The 21,112-nt window shown below is 43.9% G+C and overlaps 1 protein-coding gene across 5 annotated transcripts in view; it reads left to right on the top strand.

Annotated features, from left to right (window-relative positions):
* Nucleotides 1–21,112, top strand: part of OSBPL5 (oxysterol binding protein like 5) — a 305,973-nt gene that overhangs the window by 280,594 nt on the left and 4,267 nt on the right. For all 5 annotated transcript variants that reach the window (XR_009460005.1, XM_059722599.1, XM_006271184.4 and 2 more), the window contains 9 exons: nucleotides 299–397; nucleotides 4,611–4,707; nucleotides 7,405–7,503; nucleotides 9,773–9,870; nucleotides 13,615–13,704; nucleotides 16,834–16,970; nucleotides 18,213–18,398; nucleotides 19,196–19,334; nucleotides 20,850–20,967. Coding sequence is in view for 4 of the 5 variants with exons in the window: in XM_059722599.1 (XP_059578582.1) it covers nucleotides 299–397; nucleotides 4,611–4,707; nucleotides 7,405–7,503; nucleotides 9,773–9,870; nucleotides 13,615–13,704; nucleotides 16,834–16,970; nucleotides 18,213–18,398; nucleotides 19,196–19,334; nucleotides 20,850–20,967 (1,063 nt within the window). In the remaining variant the exon portion in view is untranslated. The remainder of the gene's footprint in view (nucleotides 1–298; nucleotides 398–4,610; nucleotides 4,708–7,404; nucleotides 7,504–9,772; nucleotides 9,871–13,614; nucleotides 13,705–16,833; nucleotides 16,971–18,212; nucleotides 18,399–19,195; nucleotides 19,335–20,849; nucleotides 20,968–21,112) is intronic.

Raw genomic sequence — 21,112 nt, 5'->3', positions numbered from 1 at the left:
GTCTTTTATCAGTAGAATATAATGATCGGTGATGCAGCAGGTCAGACCATGAATCAGGTGGAGGTAGTTAGAGCAAGGCAGTGAGTCACATATTAGTCACTGACTCTGCCTTGCTATAAAATCTTGAGAAAAGTTACTATCTCCCTATTTGTAAAAGAAACTAATTGCTACAAATGAAAGCCAGTTTGACTGTTGGGGTCATATCCTCCCCCAGAATATTACCAAAGCTGTTTGGTGTATGAGTGCTGTGGGAGTGTGACTGTTTAAAAATAATGTAAATGTCTTTTATATTTTGCAGGGAATAAAAAAGCCATATAATCCCATTTTGGGAGAGACATTTCGCTGCTGTTGGTTTCACCCACAGACCAACAGTCACACGTTTTACATAGCAGAACAGGTAAGTGGCTTTATTTGGAGTCTAAGCCTTTTGAAGCATTGGAGCAATTAAACCTTACTCCTTTTTAGTACAAGAAACCAGTTCATACGCTCACATATCTACAGTAGGCGATGTCTACAAACTAGTCATGGTGTGTGAGGTTTTTTCCCTGTGCTTTATCCTGCCTATCATAGCCTACTATTTTGCTATAACAGGACTTCTTTGGAGTCCTTCAAGGATAAAATCATTCTATGCTATTTGTTAAATGATGAGCAGTACTGAAAAAAGAAGGCTGATCTTTAGCAGGGACCTACAGCGTGGCACCCAGATCTCAGCAATGCAAGCAGTAGATTCTTGACCCACAACACTAGCAGGTTTTTAAAAAACTTCTCTCCTCAGAACTCTGCCCCATCACTTGCTTATTGTAATGAAGTATTCATAGATTCATAGATGTTAGGGTCAGAAGGGACCTCAATAGATCATCGAGTCCAACCCCCTGCATAGGCAGGAAAGAGTGCTGGGTTCAGATGACCCCAGCTAGATGCCCATCTAACCTCTTCTTGAAGACCCCCAGGGTAGGGGAGAGCACCACCTCCCTTGGGAGCCCGTTCCAGACCTTGGCCACTCGAACTGTGAAGAAATTCTTTCTAATGTCCAGTCTAAATCTGCTCTCTGCTAGCTTATGGCCATTATTTCTTGTAACCCCCGGGGGCACCTTGGTGAATAAAACCTCACCAATTCCCTTCTGTGCCCCCGTGATGAACTTATAGGCAGCCACAAGGTCGCCTCTCAACCTTCTCTTGCAGAGGCTGAAGAGGTCCAGGTGCCCCAGTCTCTCCTCATAGGGCTTGGCCTGCAAGCCCTTAACCATACGAGTGGCCATTCTCTGGACCCTCTCCAGGTTATCCACATCTCCCTTGAAGTGTGGCACCCAAAATTGAACGCAGTATTCCAACTGCGGTCTGACCAGCGCCCTATAGAGGGGAAGTATCACCTCCTTGGATCTGTTTGTCATGCATCTGCTGATGCATGATAAAGTGCCATTAGCTTTTCTGATGGCTTCATCACACTGATGACTCATGTTCATCTTGGAGTCCACTGGGACTCCAAGATCCCTTTCCGCTTCTGTGCCACCAAGCAGGTCATTCCCTAGGCAGTAGGTGTGCTGGACATTTTTCCTCCCTAGGTGCAGCACTTTGCATTTCTCCTTGTTGAACTGCATTCTGTTGTTTTCTGCCCACTTGTCCAACCTGTCCAGGTCTGCTTGTAGTTGTTCCCTGCCCTCCGGCATGTCTGCTTCTCCCCACACTTCTGTGTCATCTGCAAACTTGGACAGGGTACACTTCACTCCCCCATCCAAGTTGCTGATGAAGACATTGAAGAGTATCGGTCCAAGACCCGAGCCCTGCGGGACCCCACTGCCCACACCCTTCCAGGTCCATCCACTACGACTCTCTGGGTACGACCCTCTAGCCAATTCACCACCCACCGGACCATGCAGTCATCCAAGTCGCAGCCTCTTAACTTGTTCACCAGTATGGTGTGGGATACTGTATCGAAGGCCTTCCTGAAGTCTAAGTATATGATGTCAACCCCTACTCCTGCGTCCAGGCGTTTTGTAACCTGGTCATAAAAAGAGACTAGATTAGTCAGGCATGATCTACCTGCTACGAACCCGTGCTGGTTTCCCCTCAGCATAATTTTTCCTGCCGGGCTCTCGCAAATGTGAGCCTTGATAATTTTTTCAAAGGCTTTGCCAAGGATGGAGGTGAGACTGACTGGCCTATAGTTGCCTGGGTCCTCCTTCCTCCCCTTCTTGAAAATGGGGACCACATTGGCCTTTTTTCAGTCCTCTGGGACCTTGCCCGTGTGCCCCGAGTGTTCAAATATTCCCGCCAGTGGCTCTGCAACGACGTCAGCCAGTGCCTTCAATACCCTCGGATGGAGCTCGTCCGGGCCTGCCAACTTAAACGCATCCAGTTCCTCCAAGTGACTGCACCATCTCAGGGTCTACACATGGTAGTCTGGTGCCCTGCTGCTGCCTCTCTACAATCCCAGTGAGAGACTTGTCTTGCCCCTCGCTTAGGAACACTGAAGCAAAGAACTCGTTGAGGAGTTCAGCCTTGTCCCCCCCCTGTCCATCACCAATTGCTTCTGCCCATTTAGTAGGGGTCCTATTCCACCCTGGGCCTTCCTTTTACTCCCTATATAGCTGAAAAACAATTTCTTGTTATCCTTAACTTGGGATGCCATCCTCAGCTCCATGGTAGCTTTGGCCTGTCTAACTGCCTCCCTACAAGCACAAGGAGAGGAGGTATACTCCTCTTTGGTAATCTCTCCCTGTTTCCACTTTTTATGTGCTCCCCTTTTAGCCCGTAGGCTGCTCTGGATTTCTCTGGTCAGCCAGGGAAGCTTTCTGGCCCCTTTCCCTCTTTTTCCTCGCATCGGGATCGTCTCCCTCTGTGCCCGAAGGATCATTTCCTTAAGGCACAGCCACCCTTCCTGGGCTCCCATCTCTTCAAAACTCCTACTCTGCAGCGTGTCCTTGACTAATCACCTGAGTTCATTGAAATCAGCTTTCCTAAAGCCTAGCACTTTCACCCTACCAGTTACCTTACCCACTCAAAGTCTCATGATGAATTCTATTATTTGGTGATCACTGTCCCCCAGGTGACCACCTATCTGTAGGTCCCCTACCATGTCATCCCCCATTGCCAATACCAGGTCCAGTAAGGCATTCCCCCTAGTGGGACCATGTACCTCCTGCATCAAGTGGAGGTCCTGTACACAGGATAGGAACCTGTGTGAACGGTGGGACTTTGCTGTCTGCGTCTCCCAGCAGATGTCTGGGTAGTTTAGGTCCCCCATGACTACCGCCTCCTTAGTTTTTGTGGTCTCCGAGAGCTGCCTCAGGAGCCCCAAATCTAGCTCTTTCCCTTGGTGTGGGGGTCTGTTGTTCATAGAAGCATTGCTTTCCTGTAGACTATAAAACATACGATCAAATTCTGCTGTTATTTATACCCTCTGATTGAGGTGGTCAGGTATTAATGAAATAATTGTCCCTATTTGCTGTACGGGTTAAAAAAAGTGAATTAGCTCTTTCAGAATATATGTTTATGGCAGTTTTTTTTTTAATTCTCTGCTGAAGTGATTTGAATCCCTATTAAAATTGAGCATCTAAATCCTTTAATTTGCTTTCAAGCCAATTCTTCCTACTTGATTATCAAGTCTTCTTGATCCTCATCTTTTCTACCGCTACATCACTTTTTATGGAGGTGATGGAATCAATGGAATGTCTACACAGGTTGAAATAAGGGTCTCAAGTTGTGCTGCTGTGTGTATGTCTAGGCATTTAACACTGGTGGGCATCAAAATCTAGTGTGCACAAAATCTGGGATATAAAGTAGTTCATATGCTGTCCTGGAGTCTGTCTGCAGAATATTGTGGTTTTGCAAGTATATTAGCCTATTATAAAGAAATCTTATTCTTGTTGCTGAGAGTCTCTCTTGCTCAAAGAAGAAGAAACTTCTGACCATAAGACCAGATTTTAAGTAGCCCTCAATACCCCCTGTTCCACTCCCAAATTTAAGACAGATATTCAAATGAGTTCTGCCCCTATTTAAGATGCAAAATAAGTGCTTGTAAAGGTGTTCTGTGCTTCTCAAAAATCTGTCTGAATATCAGTGGGAAGTGCTGCCTCTCAGAGACCCGATGGCTGGGCTTGTGTTTCTGTGAATTTTTTAGAATGTTTTCAGAGAGGAAAACACTGTTACCCCAGACATTTCTATAAGTAGAAGAAGAAATCTTGGGATCTCTTTGTAATTTAAAGTGCTGCTTTGTTCTGTGCGGTAAGGCTGCAAGTGCTTATTTGAGGCCCATAGCCTTCCCTGGGGACCTCTTGTCCCTGAACCTTGAAGAACTATTTGCAGTGCTAGAGTCCCAGTTAGGGTGACCTTGCTTGAAGTCACGGTAGGAAGAGTGAGTCTACACAATGGAGATCTCCATCATGGTTCAGGTATGTGTCAACTCTCCCCCAGCTGGTCAGATGGCCGTAACACTTTGCCAGTACTTTAAATCTGATTTTTAAAAGGTCCATCTGCAGAGGCTTGTGCCAGCACTTGTTTTATTGTTTGAGGCCCAATTTGCACATTTCACTTCATATGGATTGCAAAGAGCATCATTAATGATAGAGGAAGTTGTGTGTGTTTAGCTGTTTGTTTGTTTTTTCTTGTAGGTTTCTCATCACCCACCAGTATCAGCTTTTCATGTCAGTAATAGGAAAGATGGGTTTTGTGTTACTGGCAGCATACTAGCCAAGTCAAAGTTTTATGGTAAGACATCAAACCTAAACATCCTCAAAGTGACCTACTTGTGGTGGTGTTTCTCTGATGGAGTTCTTAGTCCTGCCTACATCTCATTAAAGATGTAGGCAAAGAAGTTGCCAGTTGGACTCTGTAGTATACCCTATGTAGCTGCCTTTAGAAGTAGAGAATCCAACGGTAGCTACCTCCAAGATGGTTAGGAAAACTATTATGTATACAAAACATACATGCTTGAAATCTTGCTATTGTGCTATCCATACAGGGTACCATAATTAGAGGACAAAATCCTGTTCTTAGAGATGTATGCCAAGCCCATCTCCTTCAGCACATGCATAAATTATTACAGAACTTGGCCTGTAGCAACTACTGGACAAATAATAATAATAATAATAATAATTGGACAAGGTTGAGATTTGATGCTGAGGATTCCCCTGAGACCTTCATACAAATAGTGGCAGGACGTTGTCCAAACATCTGATAGGGATTTGCAGGCTCTCAGGCATGCTTACTTTATGCGTAATTATCAAAGTTGCACTCGGAGGCCCAGGTGTCTACCCCAAATTCCCAACATGCGCAGCCCCTGTACGAATAGTTGCTTCAGTACCTCTACTTTCTATGATCTTCAGCCACAAATCCGTCAATATACATCACCTAAAAAGTGCTTCTGTGTGCCTTGAAAAACATAACACTATTTTGAATTACTTAATTTACTTGAATATAAGACTTCCCCCCCCCCATTAGATTCTATAAATGGAAATTGTATACATTTATTGCAATTTTCCAGGTATAGAACCTAATTATTAGAGGTTGTCTTATTAGAGGTCCCCTTTCCACTGCTACAGCAGGGAAGATAAATCTGGGGATGTCAGGTGGCCCCTTTGCCCTCTGCAGCCCCTTCCCCACTCCTTGCTGTTGCAGCCTGCTCTACCTGAGCAAGGGACAAATGTGAAAACACTGGGCTTATCTATGCAAGACATTTACTGTGGAATAGACTAATTAGCTCTGCAGTAAACGTCTGACATCTACAGTGCAATCTGTTAGGCTGCAGGAAACTAATTAACTCTGCAGCAGGATAGTACTTGTAAATATCTTGTTGCAGAGTCTTTTACTCTGCAGCACCCCACATGTAGGCACTGATGTGGCTGGCTGTGGCACGAGGGTGCTTCAGTGCGGGGGGGTTGCCTGCTGGCTAGCCCTGCACTGGAGCGTCATCGAGCCCCAGCCAGCACTTCCACAGCATGTTGAGCCGAGTCAGAGCAGCTGTGCCTCCTCCCCTCCCCAAGTTCCCTGCCAGCCAGGGCTGCTCTGACCCAGCTCTACTGTATGCTGTAGTCCTGGACACATGTATAAATGCAGTGCCTGGGAGCAATAAACTCCAGTACAATATGCACCACAGCTTGTTTATTATAGGCAACTTACTACAGGTACCCATAAATTTTGTTCCCAAATTGGGAAAGAAAGGAACAGCTCAGCTGTAGGACTGAAGAGGACATCAAAATGTATGCAGTGTAATGTCTCACCATGGGCTGGAAAAGAGTTTGTGCTGAGGGGGATGAAGTGCAATGGGCACTACCATGTGAGTTACTTAGATGGGTGGCACTAACTTTATTCTTGTGGTAGATTCCCATAGATAAAGTGGTTTTGGCAGCAAGGGGAGGGTGTCAGGGCTGGCTCTGGCCCTGGTATTGCAGTACCTCCAGGCCCAGTGCCAGTTCTCTGTGTAATCCTTGTGCAATTTTCCAGGTATGGAATCTAATTATTAGAGGTTGCCTTATTAGAAGTCCCCTTTCCTCTGCTACAGCAGGGAAAATAAATCTGGGGAGGTCAGGTGGCCCCTTTGCCCTCTGCAGCCCCTTCCCACTCCTTGCTGTTGCAGCCTGCTCTACCTGAGCAAGGGACAAATATGAAAACACTGGGCATATCTATGTAAGACACCCTGGGGGGGGGTTGTTTTGCTTTTTGTTTGTGTTTTTTAAGGATCGGGGGGAAAAATGGTTCCCATCACCATTTTTTGGCACCAAGGGTGGGTGTTGGAACTTGCTCCGGCCTCTCCAAGTGCCAGCCTGGTATTGCAGTGCCTCCAGACTGGTACCCATTCCTTCCTGGGGACACAACTCTCCTTTTTTTTAGACACACAGACCTGTTCCCATCAGCATGTTTGCTCCGTACAGGCCCTGTATATTATAGATGTGTTCAGTGTTGGCTGCATTTAATCAATTTCATAGTTGGTTTCCATTACCGAGCACATGCTGCTGTTGGCAGCAGTTTATTGATAGATAGTGTATTTAATGAGGTTTCCTTATCTGCAAATGTAAGACAAGGAGCATTTCCCCCCATGCTGATTGGGGGAAGCAATCTTGTCTTATATTTGAGTAAATACAGTAGTTAGTCTCATGAGACAGATATGCATCAAGTAGCTACACTGGCTGAAGCTGGACTAACCAGTGCTGTCCTTAGTGTTTATAGAATGCTCATCAAACTGGATGAATTTCATAATGAAGAAAAAAGACTTAGCAGGATGGGTGAAAATCCATCATGAGTGTAGAAAATGCCTTATTGCATGAAACCTGGCAGTGGCTAGTACCTTGATACTTTTCTGCCTCTTCAGTTAGTAGTTGGTTGATACCCAAAATCATTGTCTCCCCATTAAAAAGATTTATGTTTAACTTCAGAGAGATGTGTTGACCTGTACTTTTCAACTCTTAGGTAACTCGCTTTCTGCTTTATTGGATGGGAAAGCCAAGCTTACATTCCTAAACAGGAGTGAGGATTACATTATTACTATGCCATACGCCCACTGCAAAGGTAAGATATGAGGAGCATTAAGAAAGGATGTTGGAAGCAAATGGACATACTGCTGTAGAACTGTAATTAATCCTGCAGCATTTTCCACACACCTTTTCCACATTGAGATAATTAGACACTAAATGCATTTATAATCCTAAGAGCAAGGATTTTTGGGGGGTGATATCTTTTGTCAGACCAACTGCATAGCTGGAAAAAAGTTAAACAAGCTTTCAGATGCAAGACATACAAGGTTATCTGAAGAATATCTTGCATTTGAAAGAGTGTCTAATATTTTTCCAAGTGCAAGACATTCTTCATCAGATGACCTTGCATGTCTTGCATTTGAATGCCTGTCTAACTTTTTTTTTTTTTCTAACTGCACAGTTGGTCCAACAAAAGAGATAATTCCCCCAAAAATCCTCGCCTCTCAATTCTTGGTCGTCATAGCTACAGCATTGCCCTAACGCTACCTAGGAAATACGCCTTGTGTCTCAGCTTGAGGATTGCAAATAATTGGAGATCCAGCTACTCTCATTGAAATCATTTAAGTTTGTACAGGAATGCCTGAGAGCAGAAGTAAATTCACTGCAAACTCATAGCTAATGTTGAAGAACTAGTAATACTCCACTCTCATGAACACCTCAACTACAGCACATATTTCTGGCTTGTGATTATTTATAACTGAAATGCTTAATGTTAAACTAGAAGTTCTTAATGAATTATCTAGTGCCTTAAGAATAAAGGAGTTAAATATATCCCTACCTTCTCCTGCAATTTCCCTGTTAGTCCATATTTGCATAGGTAAAGGGATCTTGAAACTATAATACCATATTTTAAAAAGCAGTTTAAGTAAGATTGCTATTTGACTTGGTTTTAAATAGTACGAGCCAATTTTGGTTTTATTATTCTGGTTCAAATATGCACTAAAGTCAGTGGCAGAGCTGCTGATTCAACACTAAACTTGGAATCTTTCCTCAGAATTCTAAAATTAGCTGATATTTGGCCTGCGTACATAAAAACCAATTTTTTCAGTAGTTGAATATATAGTTTTGGCATATTGCGTGGAGACCACTTAGAAAATGTTAGCTAGTGTAAATTACACTTTTTGTAGCAGGGATACAGGTTTTAACCGTGTTGGTCTATAAGCTGAAAATATGCAGAACTTTTGGCAGAGGTAATGTCTCTTATTAAACCAACTAAATCATTGCCAAAAAAAAAAGTGTGAGCTTTCAGGCTCACATGCCCTTCCTTGGGCAAGGGAGAAAGCAGAGATTGTAACATTTTTCCCAGGTAGAAAAGAAAATTCATAATGCACAGGAGAATAAAAATATGTTATAGTTTTCCCTGGGTAGAAAAGTTCCTTTTCTGCAAGTTAGGCTCAATTAAAAGTTCAACCAGTCTGCTTTCACCCTCAAATGAACTTTTCAGAAAATATGTGCATGACAATTGCAGCCATCATTAAAGTATTCTTTACTAGAAGAGAATGCACAATATCTTAATAAAAACCCTTCTCTTCCCCAATTCATCCTTACGTCTGGACTAGGTATTCACTATTCAGGAGGCCTCAGCTCCTGAAATAAATGGAACCACTGCTTGCTGAGCATGTTTGAAAATGTGAGGGCTGTAATCGGGGGTCTTATTTGAGGCAGTCCTGATTTGTCCCAGCTTTTGACCTGGATGAAAATAGGAGCAGCATAGCCCCTTACACATACAGCTGTTTTGGTATTTTTCTGCCAGAAGGTGGCAAGGGAGAGCAGACAGCCTGCCAGGCTTGTCCTTGAACAAATCCCAGTTAAGTTAAATGAGCTGCAATTAAATTACAGGTGTGTGTATGGGGAGGGGGAAGAGACAGTTAACATGTTTTATCCAGTAAACTTAGCTCGCAGGTACTTGAAGTGGGACAATGAGCATGAGTGTCTGTAGAATCCTGGGACAAAAGTCTTTCTCCTTTTCTTTGCTGCTATACACATTTCTCTTTTGCCTCCTTTCAGACCCTCAGCCATTATCCACATCTTCTGTGAACCCACCATTCCTTGAGTGACCTCTTTCCCTGAATATCTCTAAACTCCACTGGAAAGATTTATTGTGTTTTGATAGGTAGAGTAAGGAATGGATGTTTCTGGGCTATGTTGTAGGGCCTTTTTTTTTTTTTCCTGGAAAAAAATGCCTTTTATCTTGGGCAAAGTCACAATTTTTACAGCAGTTTAGCAAGGTTGTCCAGAGTTGACCCATTGCCTCTGCCAATACCATATTCTCTTCATTGTGGGGTTTTTGGTTTGTCTTTCAGGAATTTTATATGGTACCATGACAATGGAGCTTGGAGGGAAAGTTACCATTGACTGTGAGAAAAGTAACCACAGGGCAGAACTGGAATTCAAGCTAAAGGTAACGGATCTCATGGCTTATCTCTTAGCTTGTTTCAGACCTCACACATTCCAGTTCATTCTCATCCAGGCCAGAGGTAGATAAGTTGTGAAGAATCTCACAACAGGCAAGTCCTGCTTAGGGTATAAAAGCACAAGACTTGCAGCCAGAAGACCATACCTGGGTGCTAACTTGCTATATCCCTTTGGTCAAGTCATTTATGGCTAGATTTTCAGACCTCGGCTGCTGGTACTTCTTTGCAAGGGCACTTATTTCTACCTGCAGTTTTTTTTCACCAGTGAAATTCAGGTTTGTGGGTTGCAGATACAATCTGAAACTGTTCTAAGTAATATTTAATGGAATTGAATCTTAAAGTAGGGCTTGAAGAAAAATGGGGGGTGGCCTTTCCCAAAAAAAGAGAAAAAGCATACTTTCATCTCCTGCACCAGTTAACAATTTCTAACTGCAAATTGAATACAAATTGAACATGGGGTTTCACAGGTCATATGGCGTTCCATAGATTTCTCAAGACAAAGACAGAGCATATTTTTGGAGGCAGCTGAGTTGGGGGGGGTTTGTTGATTGGGGGTGAGAGGGTTGGGGGAGGGTTGTTTCATTTTTGTTTTGTGTGTATTTATTTTTTAATGTCTCCTGTAGGGAAAACATGATATTTTATTTCCTTCGCTTGTAATTTTTAAAGTTAAATGTTTCATCTGTTTCCTTGTATATGTAACCCTTCTGCTGGGCACTGGGCACCAGCAACAAGGGCCAGTTAAATTTTGGGGCCTAAATATATTTTACCTTGGCTTAACCCCTTACCCAGACCACATGGGAAACACTAAATAGCTTACTAGAGTGTCCTGCATTAACAAAACTCCTTTCTTGCAAGGAGTGTAAACACAGAGGATAAATTCATTACAGAAAGCTAAGACAAAGGAAAGAAAAACACTAAATACAATTTAAAACACTACCAAGGCATAGTTCATAGATTGCACCCTCTTGGGGAGGCTTCACCCATGCCCAGGCAGTCTGGGACTTAAGGCTCACACAAAAGCAGTTTCAGGGGCTTGCACCCTTATATCTGCCTTTCAGCAATGGGCTAGAGAGGGGGGCTTCACTGGAGAGTCCCTTGAGTGGCTCCTTGAGTTTGCTGGGCTGCAGGAAGCTGCTAGAGAGTGCGAGTCCTTCTGTGTTGCAAAGGGCTCCTTGTTGCTCCCTGCAATACTTTAGGTTGATCCCAACTTCCACATGGTGGCATGGAGGAGTTAACTGTGGCTCCAGACAGCATGCTGCTCTCCTAGTCTCAATCCCAGCTCTGCTGGGCAGAAACTGCAAAAAAAAAAAAAATCTTTGAAGGAGAGGGCAGGCCTACCTCACTGGGCCTGAACTGGGCAGCAAAAGCTGGCCAGGCCTATATTGCACTGAGGCCTGAACATATAGCTGGGGTTCAGCCATACAGCTAGGCTGAAACACCATAGCTGTAGTAGAAACAGCGGATAAAAAAGGCCTGGGTTTATGACTGCAGCCTGGATATCGTCTCGCCTATACCCCATGCTGAGATGATATAATTTCAAAACAGAGGGGGCCAGGCCCCTGTAGCCAGCAACTGCCAGGACCTATTCCTGGGCAGTTTGCTCAGGGGTTAATACCTCCATGGCATTAACCCACTTAAGGAAAAAAGAAAAGAGAGAAGAAATAGGAGTCTCAAACTACAAGACAGACTTTGTCTCCCTGTACTGGAGACTTCCTTTCGAATAGTGTTTGCTTGCCTCTCCATAAACAAGGGGTAAGACCCCTCCACCCACCGTGGGGACCAGGTTTTCTGGTCCCAATGTAGCCGTGCACCTCTCAGCAGCCCCAGGAGAAAGAGAGAGAACCTTAGAGAGCAGTTCTTATATACCTGGTGTGACATCACCAAAGCCTCATCCAACCAGGGAGGGGGCCACGTTTTAGTCTTTCTCCCCACCAGTCTGCCTGAAGAATCCCATGTTCCCTCTGCCCAATGGGGACAGAGGGTTTAACATATTTTGGCCAGATTCAGGCCCCAGGTTGCCATGTGCTGAGCACGTGGCCAGAACAACAGGGGTCATCTTGCCCATATCAAAACACACACACAAAAAACACCACAATATACAACCTAGTGTGTGTGAGGGTGTTGCATGCATATACTTTTCCAGCTCTGGTACAACAGCTGTTTAAAACCCATTGGGTACGTCCCCATGTGCAGAAGCATGTGTTTGTTATCAGGGGCACAAAAAGCAGTGGCACATATTTCTGCTGCTGCTTTGGGCCCCGGGGCACGTCCCTGCATGTGTGCTCCAATGTGCACCAGATTGTACTGGGTGGGGTACAGGAAGCTGGACCCAGTACCTGTGCTGGCCCCAGCAGCCTTACCTGGGGTCTTCCCAGGGCAGCAGCAGTGCCGATCTGGCCTCATGGAGCCTGGCTGGCAGCCAGAGCATGGCTCTGGACAGCCAGGCTCCGTTTCTGGCACTGCATGCTGCTGCCACGTGCTGCACTGCTTTTTGCAACTTCTTTTTTTATACAGGGACATCCTGGTGTCAAATTTTGGCACTGCATGACGCACAGTTGTACATTCACAGTGCACAGTTTGTGGTGCCACAAACAGGCTTGAGATGCTGCAAACCTCATGTGCATGCTCATCTGGACATGTGCATTATGTCCATGGGCCTGATAAAGTAAGGGGGAGTTTTTCCACTGATTTCAATTTGTTTTGATTCTGGCCCTATATGAATAAGTGCCTAACTGTGAATCTTAATGCTTTTTAAGAACTTGAAATAATTTAAGGGGAGAAATGCTGCCTTTTGTGGCTTAAACAGTTTGTCATGGCCCAAATCTGGTTCAGGGAGGTTCCTACAGTTTGGTTGTCAGATTTGTGCATAGTGTACCATAACTGTTTCATATTCTCTTTAGCCACGTTTTCAGCAGTCTTGTAAGCAACCTTGTTAAGTGATTCATGGCTTTGTTATTGATCTGGGTATGTGCCAATTCTCTGGTGGATGATATGCATTCATTCATCCCTGCCATACTAATCATAGACAAAGCCTTTTTCAAAGCATATTGCTGTAATAATGTTTATGGTGAAAGTAAACTTGTGTGGGTCTAACTGCTGAACCACTTTGAAAAGCAACAATCAAAACTGATGACGAAATATGGTTCCATGGAAGAGATGGTCACAGCTGCCTCCACTTCCTGTTAGCCAGGCAAGCAGCCAAAGGAATTTTGCGTTGTTCCAAGAATTTGCTGGAGCCTGGAAATACCCTTTTCATAGCCAGTGGAGGCTTTGCTTTAATTACTTCCATCAGTGGTCAGACCTGGGTTCAGAAACCTACCATAAACACACACAATACCATTTGCTTTGGGGCTATTTTACCTCTATATGCAAATGGTTTACTTTGGCCACAGTCAGGTTTTGCACAGGTGTGGTAATACCGGTGTTTAGCCAGTGTAATTGGGGAAAATTCCCAGAAAAGACAAGGTCTTACATTTAACGTCCAGTAATGCACCTGAAAGCTTACTCCACTTTTCTCAGAGATCACTGCAATAGACACAGTGTCAGAAATAGGAAGGATAGAATTGTGATGAGATATGGTAATGCAAGAATTCTTTCTCTCTTCCCTCCTCCCCAGCCTCTTAATGCTGGAAATGAAGCAGGTTGTAGCTTCAGTCTCAAGCACTGCTTCTCTGACCCTCTTCCAGATGCATCCAGACTGATCATTATTTTGTACTTTTTTCCCCCAACAGCCCTTTTTTGGTGGCAGCACAAGCATTAATCAAATCTCTGGGAAGATTAAATATGGAGAAGAAGTGTTAGCAAGCCTCGATGGACACTGGGTAACTAATGATGGTCCAAGTTGCTGACAAGTTTAAAATATATCTGTGCGTGGTAACAGGGGTGGGGGGAAGGACTTCAGCCTGAGAACTCTGAAACCATTGGTCACTTTCTCACTGTGCCAAGTGCAACTTCCTTCAGAACTTACCTCTTTGCCTTACCAAGCCATATCATTTACCAGCCAACACAAAGCATGGTGTGGAATGATTCATAAGACCTCTTAACCTGGTCCAGCTTAGATAACGGGAGCTTCAGTGTGCCTGCCTTTGTAGGACCTGAGACGAAGTCCATTGGAATCTGCATGGAGTCAATTTTCCTTGACTTCCACAGCCTTCAAATAGACCCTAGCATATAATTGATAGGTCGCTGGAGGTTAGTGGCTCATGACACTTGCCACAGACCCTTGGCTGGGATGGTTTAGTGAGGGATGATTCTGTCTTCAGCAGAGGGCTGGACAGGATGACTTTATGACATCCCTTCCAGCCCTACTTATCTATGATCCTATGAACTTTTATTTATTTGTAAATAACTATCTGATCCCAGTTATGTTAGTATTACAGCATCTCATGGTCTTTATCATGCTATTGTCCCAACACTTCTGTAAGACTAGAATAGAAGCTGCTGACAGCTTGCATGTGTGCCTGGCAGGAGAAACAACTGATGATTTCAATGGGCTTATATAGTATGTTTCAACTTTAACGTCACTTAACATTTCTCAGATTTAGCATGGTCTAACACTAATGTGTAGCTTCCTCCTTAACTCGGCAATGCTGATGTTAAAGTTATTCTGAAAGGGTTCTTTTAAACTTTTAGGGCATCTTTAAATGTGCTCTGTGGTGTGGGGGGGTGCTTTCATTAAAGCAGCTCTCAGGAGATCCTCTAATTAAAGCACCCACAGTATCGTGTGTATTCAGCGTCCATGTTTAAAAATGGCAGTGGGAGTGCTTGTTCAACAAGCTTTAGTTAAAGCACCCCCACTGCCATTTTGAAGTACAGGGACACTGAATATATGTTACTAACAGAGTCTGCTCCAACTTGGTCTAATTAGAAGGTGTCAGAGCTGGCATCAGGCACATGTATAGGTGCCCTTTGTGCTATGTTAGAATTTCTATGTGGTAGTTGTAAAATGAGAAAATAATTGTAATATTCATAAAAGTAATATATCACCTGAAGGCATAGTGCATCGTGGTTAGGGCAGAGAAAACAGTGGATTCTGTCAGGGTGCAAGATGGACTTCGTATCAGAGAATCTCAATGCCACCACCAGCCCCCCTCGTCCCCTTTTATTTACTGGTTTGTTCTTGTTGCTTAGGCTACTTGGCCTGTCCTATTAAGCCTGCTAATATAAGATATCACCTTACAAACAAATTGCATTAATTTTTAAAGCCCCACCCCCTGTTTCACGTTGGTTCAATTGGCAATTACACCTTTAACTAAAATGGACCATGTTCAAGGCTTCACCCATGCATTGCTTGCATCTCAAGGACTCTCTGTATCAGTTCTGTATTCTGTTTCTTGGAACTCTTGCTTTGTGTGTTTTTTGTTTCACAGCACTACTTTAATTAACACCACACCTACCTTTACCCCAAATTTACAGTATCAGAACTAGCCTGGCCCTTAGCAAAACTAAGGACTTTAGTTAAATAAAATCTACATTGCATAAGCATCCGTTTCCTTTTCATGCCTTCTTGGCCACACTTGAAAGTTCAGTCTCCTGTTGGATAAGAAAAGTCTAGCTCTGGGTGAGGAAGCACATGCCAAAGCTTCCCTAGCTCTGGGCTTTGATGGAGCAGCAGGTGATGACAGCTTTCACATGTACCTGACGGAGGACAAGCAAACAATGTCTTTTAATGGGTTTATACATACTGATCACTAAGTGTAATATTCTACCCATCAGTGCCTCTTCAAATCCAGAGCTTGAACATATCTCAGGGGGCCTCATTTCCTGACCTAGACCCAGTTCCTCTGTACTGAGGGGCTGGGTGTCCACACAAGGTACTCTTTTCACCTGTGTGGGCTTGTGGTGGGGTGGGGCAGCATGTGTTATATAGGGGCTGGAAAGAATCTGCAGGTGAAGATGTGGTTGAGGAAACTGTGTGGAGTAAATTAAACTGTAATTCAGCAATAGAAGTAGGCTGAGGTAGGAACAAATCTGAATCTGAGGTAGGTGAGACATTCTTCAACAGCCATTTCAGGGAAGAAATAGAGGAGCAGGTGATATGAAATGGAGCAGCAGGAGTCTAAAGCAAGTATGCATGACCTAAATATGATCTAAATAACATTCACAGTACATTCAGAGGGCAGAATAGCACCAATGTACACATTGAGCAAACATAAGGTATGGATCACTCTCCCTTTAGTGGATGTCATGCTGTTCACCATAACCTCTGTAAACTATCTAGCTTAGTTTCTTTTTGCTTGAGGCATTGCTGTGCCCATAGGCAGGCCTACAAAGTCACTTTATTAGGTGGGGACACTAAGACATTGCCAGTTGGGCTCTGAACAGTGAAGTGCTCTTTGTAGCTAGTTGCCAAATAAATTGACAGAGAACACAGATGAAAGTCTAGTGGTATTTGAAGCACTAATTCATTAAAAGAGCACAAAAATGCTGAGCAGGTGAATTGGTATAAAATTGATCTGCTTCCTCTGCTATTTCTTTGGCCATCTCTATTTTGTGGTTTTGTAATCTCTTCTGTGCAGCTCTGCTAGGGTTTCTGCTGTAGTGAGGGCTCAAGGGAAGGGGACACAAAAGAGTTGACAGGGAGTTCCAGGGTGGTGAATTTCTAGCTCCTGTCTATGAGACTGGCCCCGCTCCTTAAAGGTGGGGGGGGGAAGGTAGCATAAATGTTAGCACCTATATAAATCCTTGTGAAAAGGTGAACTCTTGACCACCAATTGGTGAATGTCATTCCTTTTCCCTCTGAATTTGGCCAGCATCTCGAAGTCAGGAAACTCCTGGATACTTTTGGGTAACTCCTAAAACATTCTGTGAGGCTTATTGGAAATTGGTAGGAAAAGGACCTTTTAGCTAACATCCTCCCCTCCCTTCAAGCTTCTGCTGAGGGTCCTCAGGATTATTTGCTCCTTTTGTTCTTACTGTCACTAACCCATGCAATTAATTTCTCCTTTCAGGATGGGGAAGTACATATAAATGACCTGAAAAATGGAAACACAGAAATATTTTGGAATCCAACCAGTGAGGTGCGGAGGCAGAGGCTGAAACGTCACATTGTGCTATTTGAAGAACAAACTGAGTTTGAATCAGAGAGGTAAGCAGACAAATAGAAACCTCTTCCCACTGGTGGCTCTTCAGTTGGAATTTCAGTAGAAGCAGGAGTGAAGGCCCTAAATCTGCAGTGGGATATTGGATATATTATGGCCTGTGTGATATTTACAGGTGACCTTCATGGTTAATAGACGAGGAATAAAAGAAGCAATTTCCAAGGAGTGTTAATAATGGGTTAACAGGGTCCTAGCTGCCATAAATGGCTGAATCCACTGTTTTATAAAGTAAAATAAGATCTAAGGCTCCCAGAGAATAAAGGAAAAATCTGTTTATTGACAACAGGAAATGATTATCAAAGGATGTGATCTATTTTCCATTCCATGGAGGGAGATAATGGTCAGATATTGCAGGGAGAGAGAGAGAGAGTCTTTTTCTATAGGCCATAAAGAATGTTTTTATAGGCCAAAGTAGAGTGCCTTCATAAACTTGTGTCTGTGCATGCCAGGAGCAGGACCATGCCATCCTAACCCTGCTCCTGGCTCTGTCTTCAGAATGGGAAGGGTGGAAAGGGGCAGAGGGAGCTCATTCTAGGGGTTCCTTCCCCTGTCCCATTCTGAAGATAGCTCTGGGGCTGAGAGAAGACAGGGGTAGAGCTAGGGGAGAGTGGCTGCAGACTCACAGCTGCTGTAAACTGCAGCTTGATCCCCCACCCCCTAGGACCCAACAGCAAATGTCTGTTGGGTCCGGTGGATTGTAGAACTCATGGCATTTCCTGCAAAGCACCATGAGTTCCAGCAGGGAGCTGCACTTCTGTCTGCACCTTGACTTCTACCCAGGAGGTGCTAAAATTTGTAGATTGCTTCACTCTTGTGTGCAAAGTAGAGAATTTTCTCACAGGGCTTGGAAAACTGAGTGTCTGCCTACCTGAATTATACATGCAAATATACGCCATTTTAATTCATTGCTAATGGGAAATAATAGTTTAGGTCACATATGCCATTCTAGGAGCATGCAGATATAAGTTGCATTGGAATAGCTGACACTCCCAAGTGACAACTCCTGTCCTTTTAAAGCTGTTGAAGTTATGTCTCTCCATAGCCATTAATATGCTGTGTTTGTGTTTGCTGTCCTGATAATACTTCCTCAGTGTTTAATGTCTGGCTGGTCCTGTCAGAATTCTTGTAGTTTATCTCAGTGGAGACTTGCTAAGGTTCCATCCAGCTGAATACATTGCTGGTTGAGAGGCAGTTATTGGATTTCCTGTGCGGGACGGGTTTCCTTCTAGGCTTTGGCAGCACGTAACAAGTGCGATAAACAAGGGAGATCAGAACAAGGCAACTGAGGAAAAATTTGTACTGGAAGAGGAGCAAAGAAAAGCAGCCCAGGAGCGGAAGGAGACTTGCAGTGAGTGGAAGCCGCTGCTTTTCCAGCATGACGCTGCTACCAATGAATGGCACTACAAATATGAGGAGTGAGTAACCCAAAGCATGCGTCACTCATGGATTCACAAAGAGTTAGGAGCAGACCTCCTTGGTTGGGTTCCAGTACAGAAATACAAGGGCTATAGATGTACAGCATGCGCTGGCCAGCTGTTTCTATTCGGCCGCCGGCAACATTCCTCTTGCCCTCAAACATGCTGGGCCTTCCCTACATCCCATGACTAAGATATCATTCCCTTCTCCTGTATTCTTCCTCCTATTTTTTTGGATGGGTGTTTCTCTCTAAGAAAGAAGGAATAGCTGGAAATAGGGAACTGGCTTTGGGATGTCTACTGCCTCTCTGATACAAATTTGGGTTGAGGCTGTAGCTGTCAGAAGATGTTTCCATCTGGCTGGAGGTTTAGTGGATTGTGTGAATTGGGTCAATCTCTCAAGTTTTTGATGGGTATTTCCATATTGTACAACTAGTGCTGCAACTAGTGCTTATAGGCACTCTTGTTAGCAGCCTTAACCCAGAGACCAAGGTTTTTAAAGCTTAGTGACTGAATTACTATCAGACTGAAACACCATCTTGCTCTAAATTTGATACTTGTGGTTTGAGATACTTCGAGGCCATTGTGGAAACAGTTTGTCTGTATAAGACTTCCCCTCCACTCCTCCAACCCACAGTGCCACAGTGGTTCTACAGATTTCTCCCATTACCTCTGGAGGTTGAATATTTGCCTCTACATACTTGGAGTTCATGCACTGCTTTTAACAAATGTGGTGAAGGTATGTGCAAGGGTGACTTTGTTTTTGTTTTTTAATAATCCTGTTTTTGTTTCCAAAGTTTAAGGCCCTGGGACCCTCTAAATGACATTGCCCAGTTTGAGAAGGATGGGTTACTTCAAACCATGGAGAGGCACTTGCCCACAAGGATGTTATCCCACAAAACCACAGGCATAAACAACCAAATTGCACGACACAAGGTAACTGATGCTCTGGCCAAAAGCCTGTCTCTCAGAAATGTTTCTCTTTGCAGATGAAGAAGAGCTCATTTATTTTTTCAGCATCTTTTTCTTAGAGGCATCCTTGGACTTTCATGTTTATTTTGATAACTGTACTGAAGCTAGTGGTGCTAATCTGCTAGTAGCTTTTGAAGGCATCTGCCTTGCCAAACTCCAGTTTGAATGATCAAGTTTAATTCTGCTGAGATGTGTTGTATTAATAATTGAGTGACTGCCAAGAACATTGTATGGATGCTTATCACTTACATCTATTAAGAGTTCTGATTTTTATTTTGATGAGGTTCTTTTTCCACCCCTTATCAATCATAACTGACATAGGTTCCTTGTCCTGTGATTGTTCTTTTGAATAAGGTTGAACTAAATTTTTTCTATAGAAAAATATTAGATCTCATTAGACTGCTGGGCCGTGTCCAGATGAGCATGGCTGTGAGGTATGTGGTGCAGCAGACACATCTGTGGCGCCACATACTGCATGTTCAGTTGTTCTCTGTGCTGCACAGGAGCAGCGCAGGAGTGGGGGTTGACCCCTGGATATCCAGGGTAAAAAAAAAAAAAAAAAAAATCTGCAGAAAAAGAAGTGGAGTGGTGCATGTGGCAGCAGTGTGCACCACCCAAAACCAGAGCTTGGCCGGCTGGAGCCACACTCCACTGCCAGGCAGGCTCTGTGCAGCAGGATCACCACTGCTGCATCCCCAGGAGGCCCCCAGGACCCCACGTAAGGCTACTGGGGCTAGCCCAGTACTGGCCTCAGCCACCCCTACCCCACTTGAGGTAACATGCTGTGTGCCAGAGTGCACATGGCACAGGCATTCCCCAGGGGCAACTAGCAGCAGTACAAGGTGCACCACCACTAGTCCCTGGGGAACCAAACATCCATGCATGTCTGGACGTGGCCCTAGAGGTTGAACTTGTGGTCAGAGCATGAGTGGAGCTTAAGTACAGGGTTTTGAAATCCAAATGTAAATATTTAATCAGGAGCATTTTGGATCTAAAGTTGTGGTTCACTTTCCAAAACACTATCGAGTTTTCAAAAGCACATGTAAAAATTAAGAAAAAAGAGATGCATATCCCTAATAGAACTCGGGCTCGTAAATCTTTTAGGCTTCTTTTGAAAATTTCTCCCATGTACTTTCAATCCAGATCAACAATCTGATCCAATTTCTGTCATGTGCTAGCATCATGGGTGAGATCAACATTCAGAACTTGCAGGAATACAGAATACTTGGGCCAAATTCATTCCTGGTCTTAAGCATATTAAAGTTAATTACACCAAGGTTGAGAGTTTTGTGATTTCAGAAAAAAGTTTGCTTTTTAAGAGCGATTGCTACTGTTTGTGAATAGCTACTTAAGATCTGATGCTAAGATGCTAAGCAGGTGTTTGGGTTGCTTTACCAAAATGTCACCAGGCACTCTGAAGGTCAAATGTTGAGTCTCAAATTTGAGTGTCCCTTCTTAATATTTCCTTCTTTTATCTAGAGGTCTGCAAAAGACTGCAGGCGTCGTAAGGCCAGCGACCAACCGTCCAATCACAGCCAGAACACTGAGAGCAGCTGTTCAACACCAGAGTCTGTGCAGGAGCTATCGGATGATGATGGCAAGTATTTGGGCAATGCTGGGTCAGATTCTCATCCCCTTGCTTGTATCTGGCATCTTTCCTTTGTCAGTGGTATGCTATTTTCTGATCCCATGGGCCACATGAGTAGTGTGGTACCAGTCCATGGGATGGATCCATTGCAGGA

Source organism: Alligator mississippiensis, chromosome 2, assembly GCF_030867095.1.
Source record: "Alligator mississippiensis isolate rAllMis1 chromosome 2, rAllMis1, whole genome shotgun sequence".
NCBI lineage: Eukaryota > Metazoa > Chordata > Crocodylia > Alligatoridae > Alligator > Alligator mississippiensis.
The sequence above is the reverse complement of the archived record's forward strand: the minus strand, read 5'-3'. Positions and strand labels throughout refer to the sequence as shown.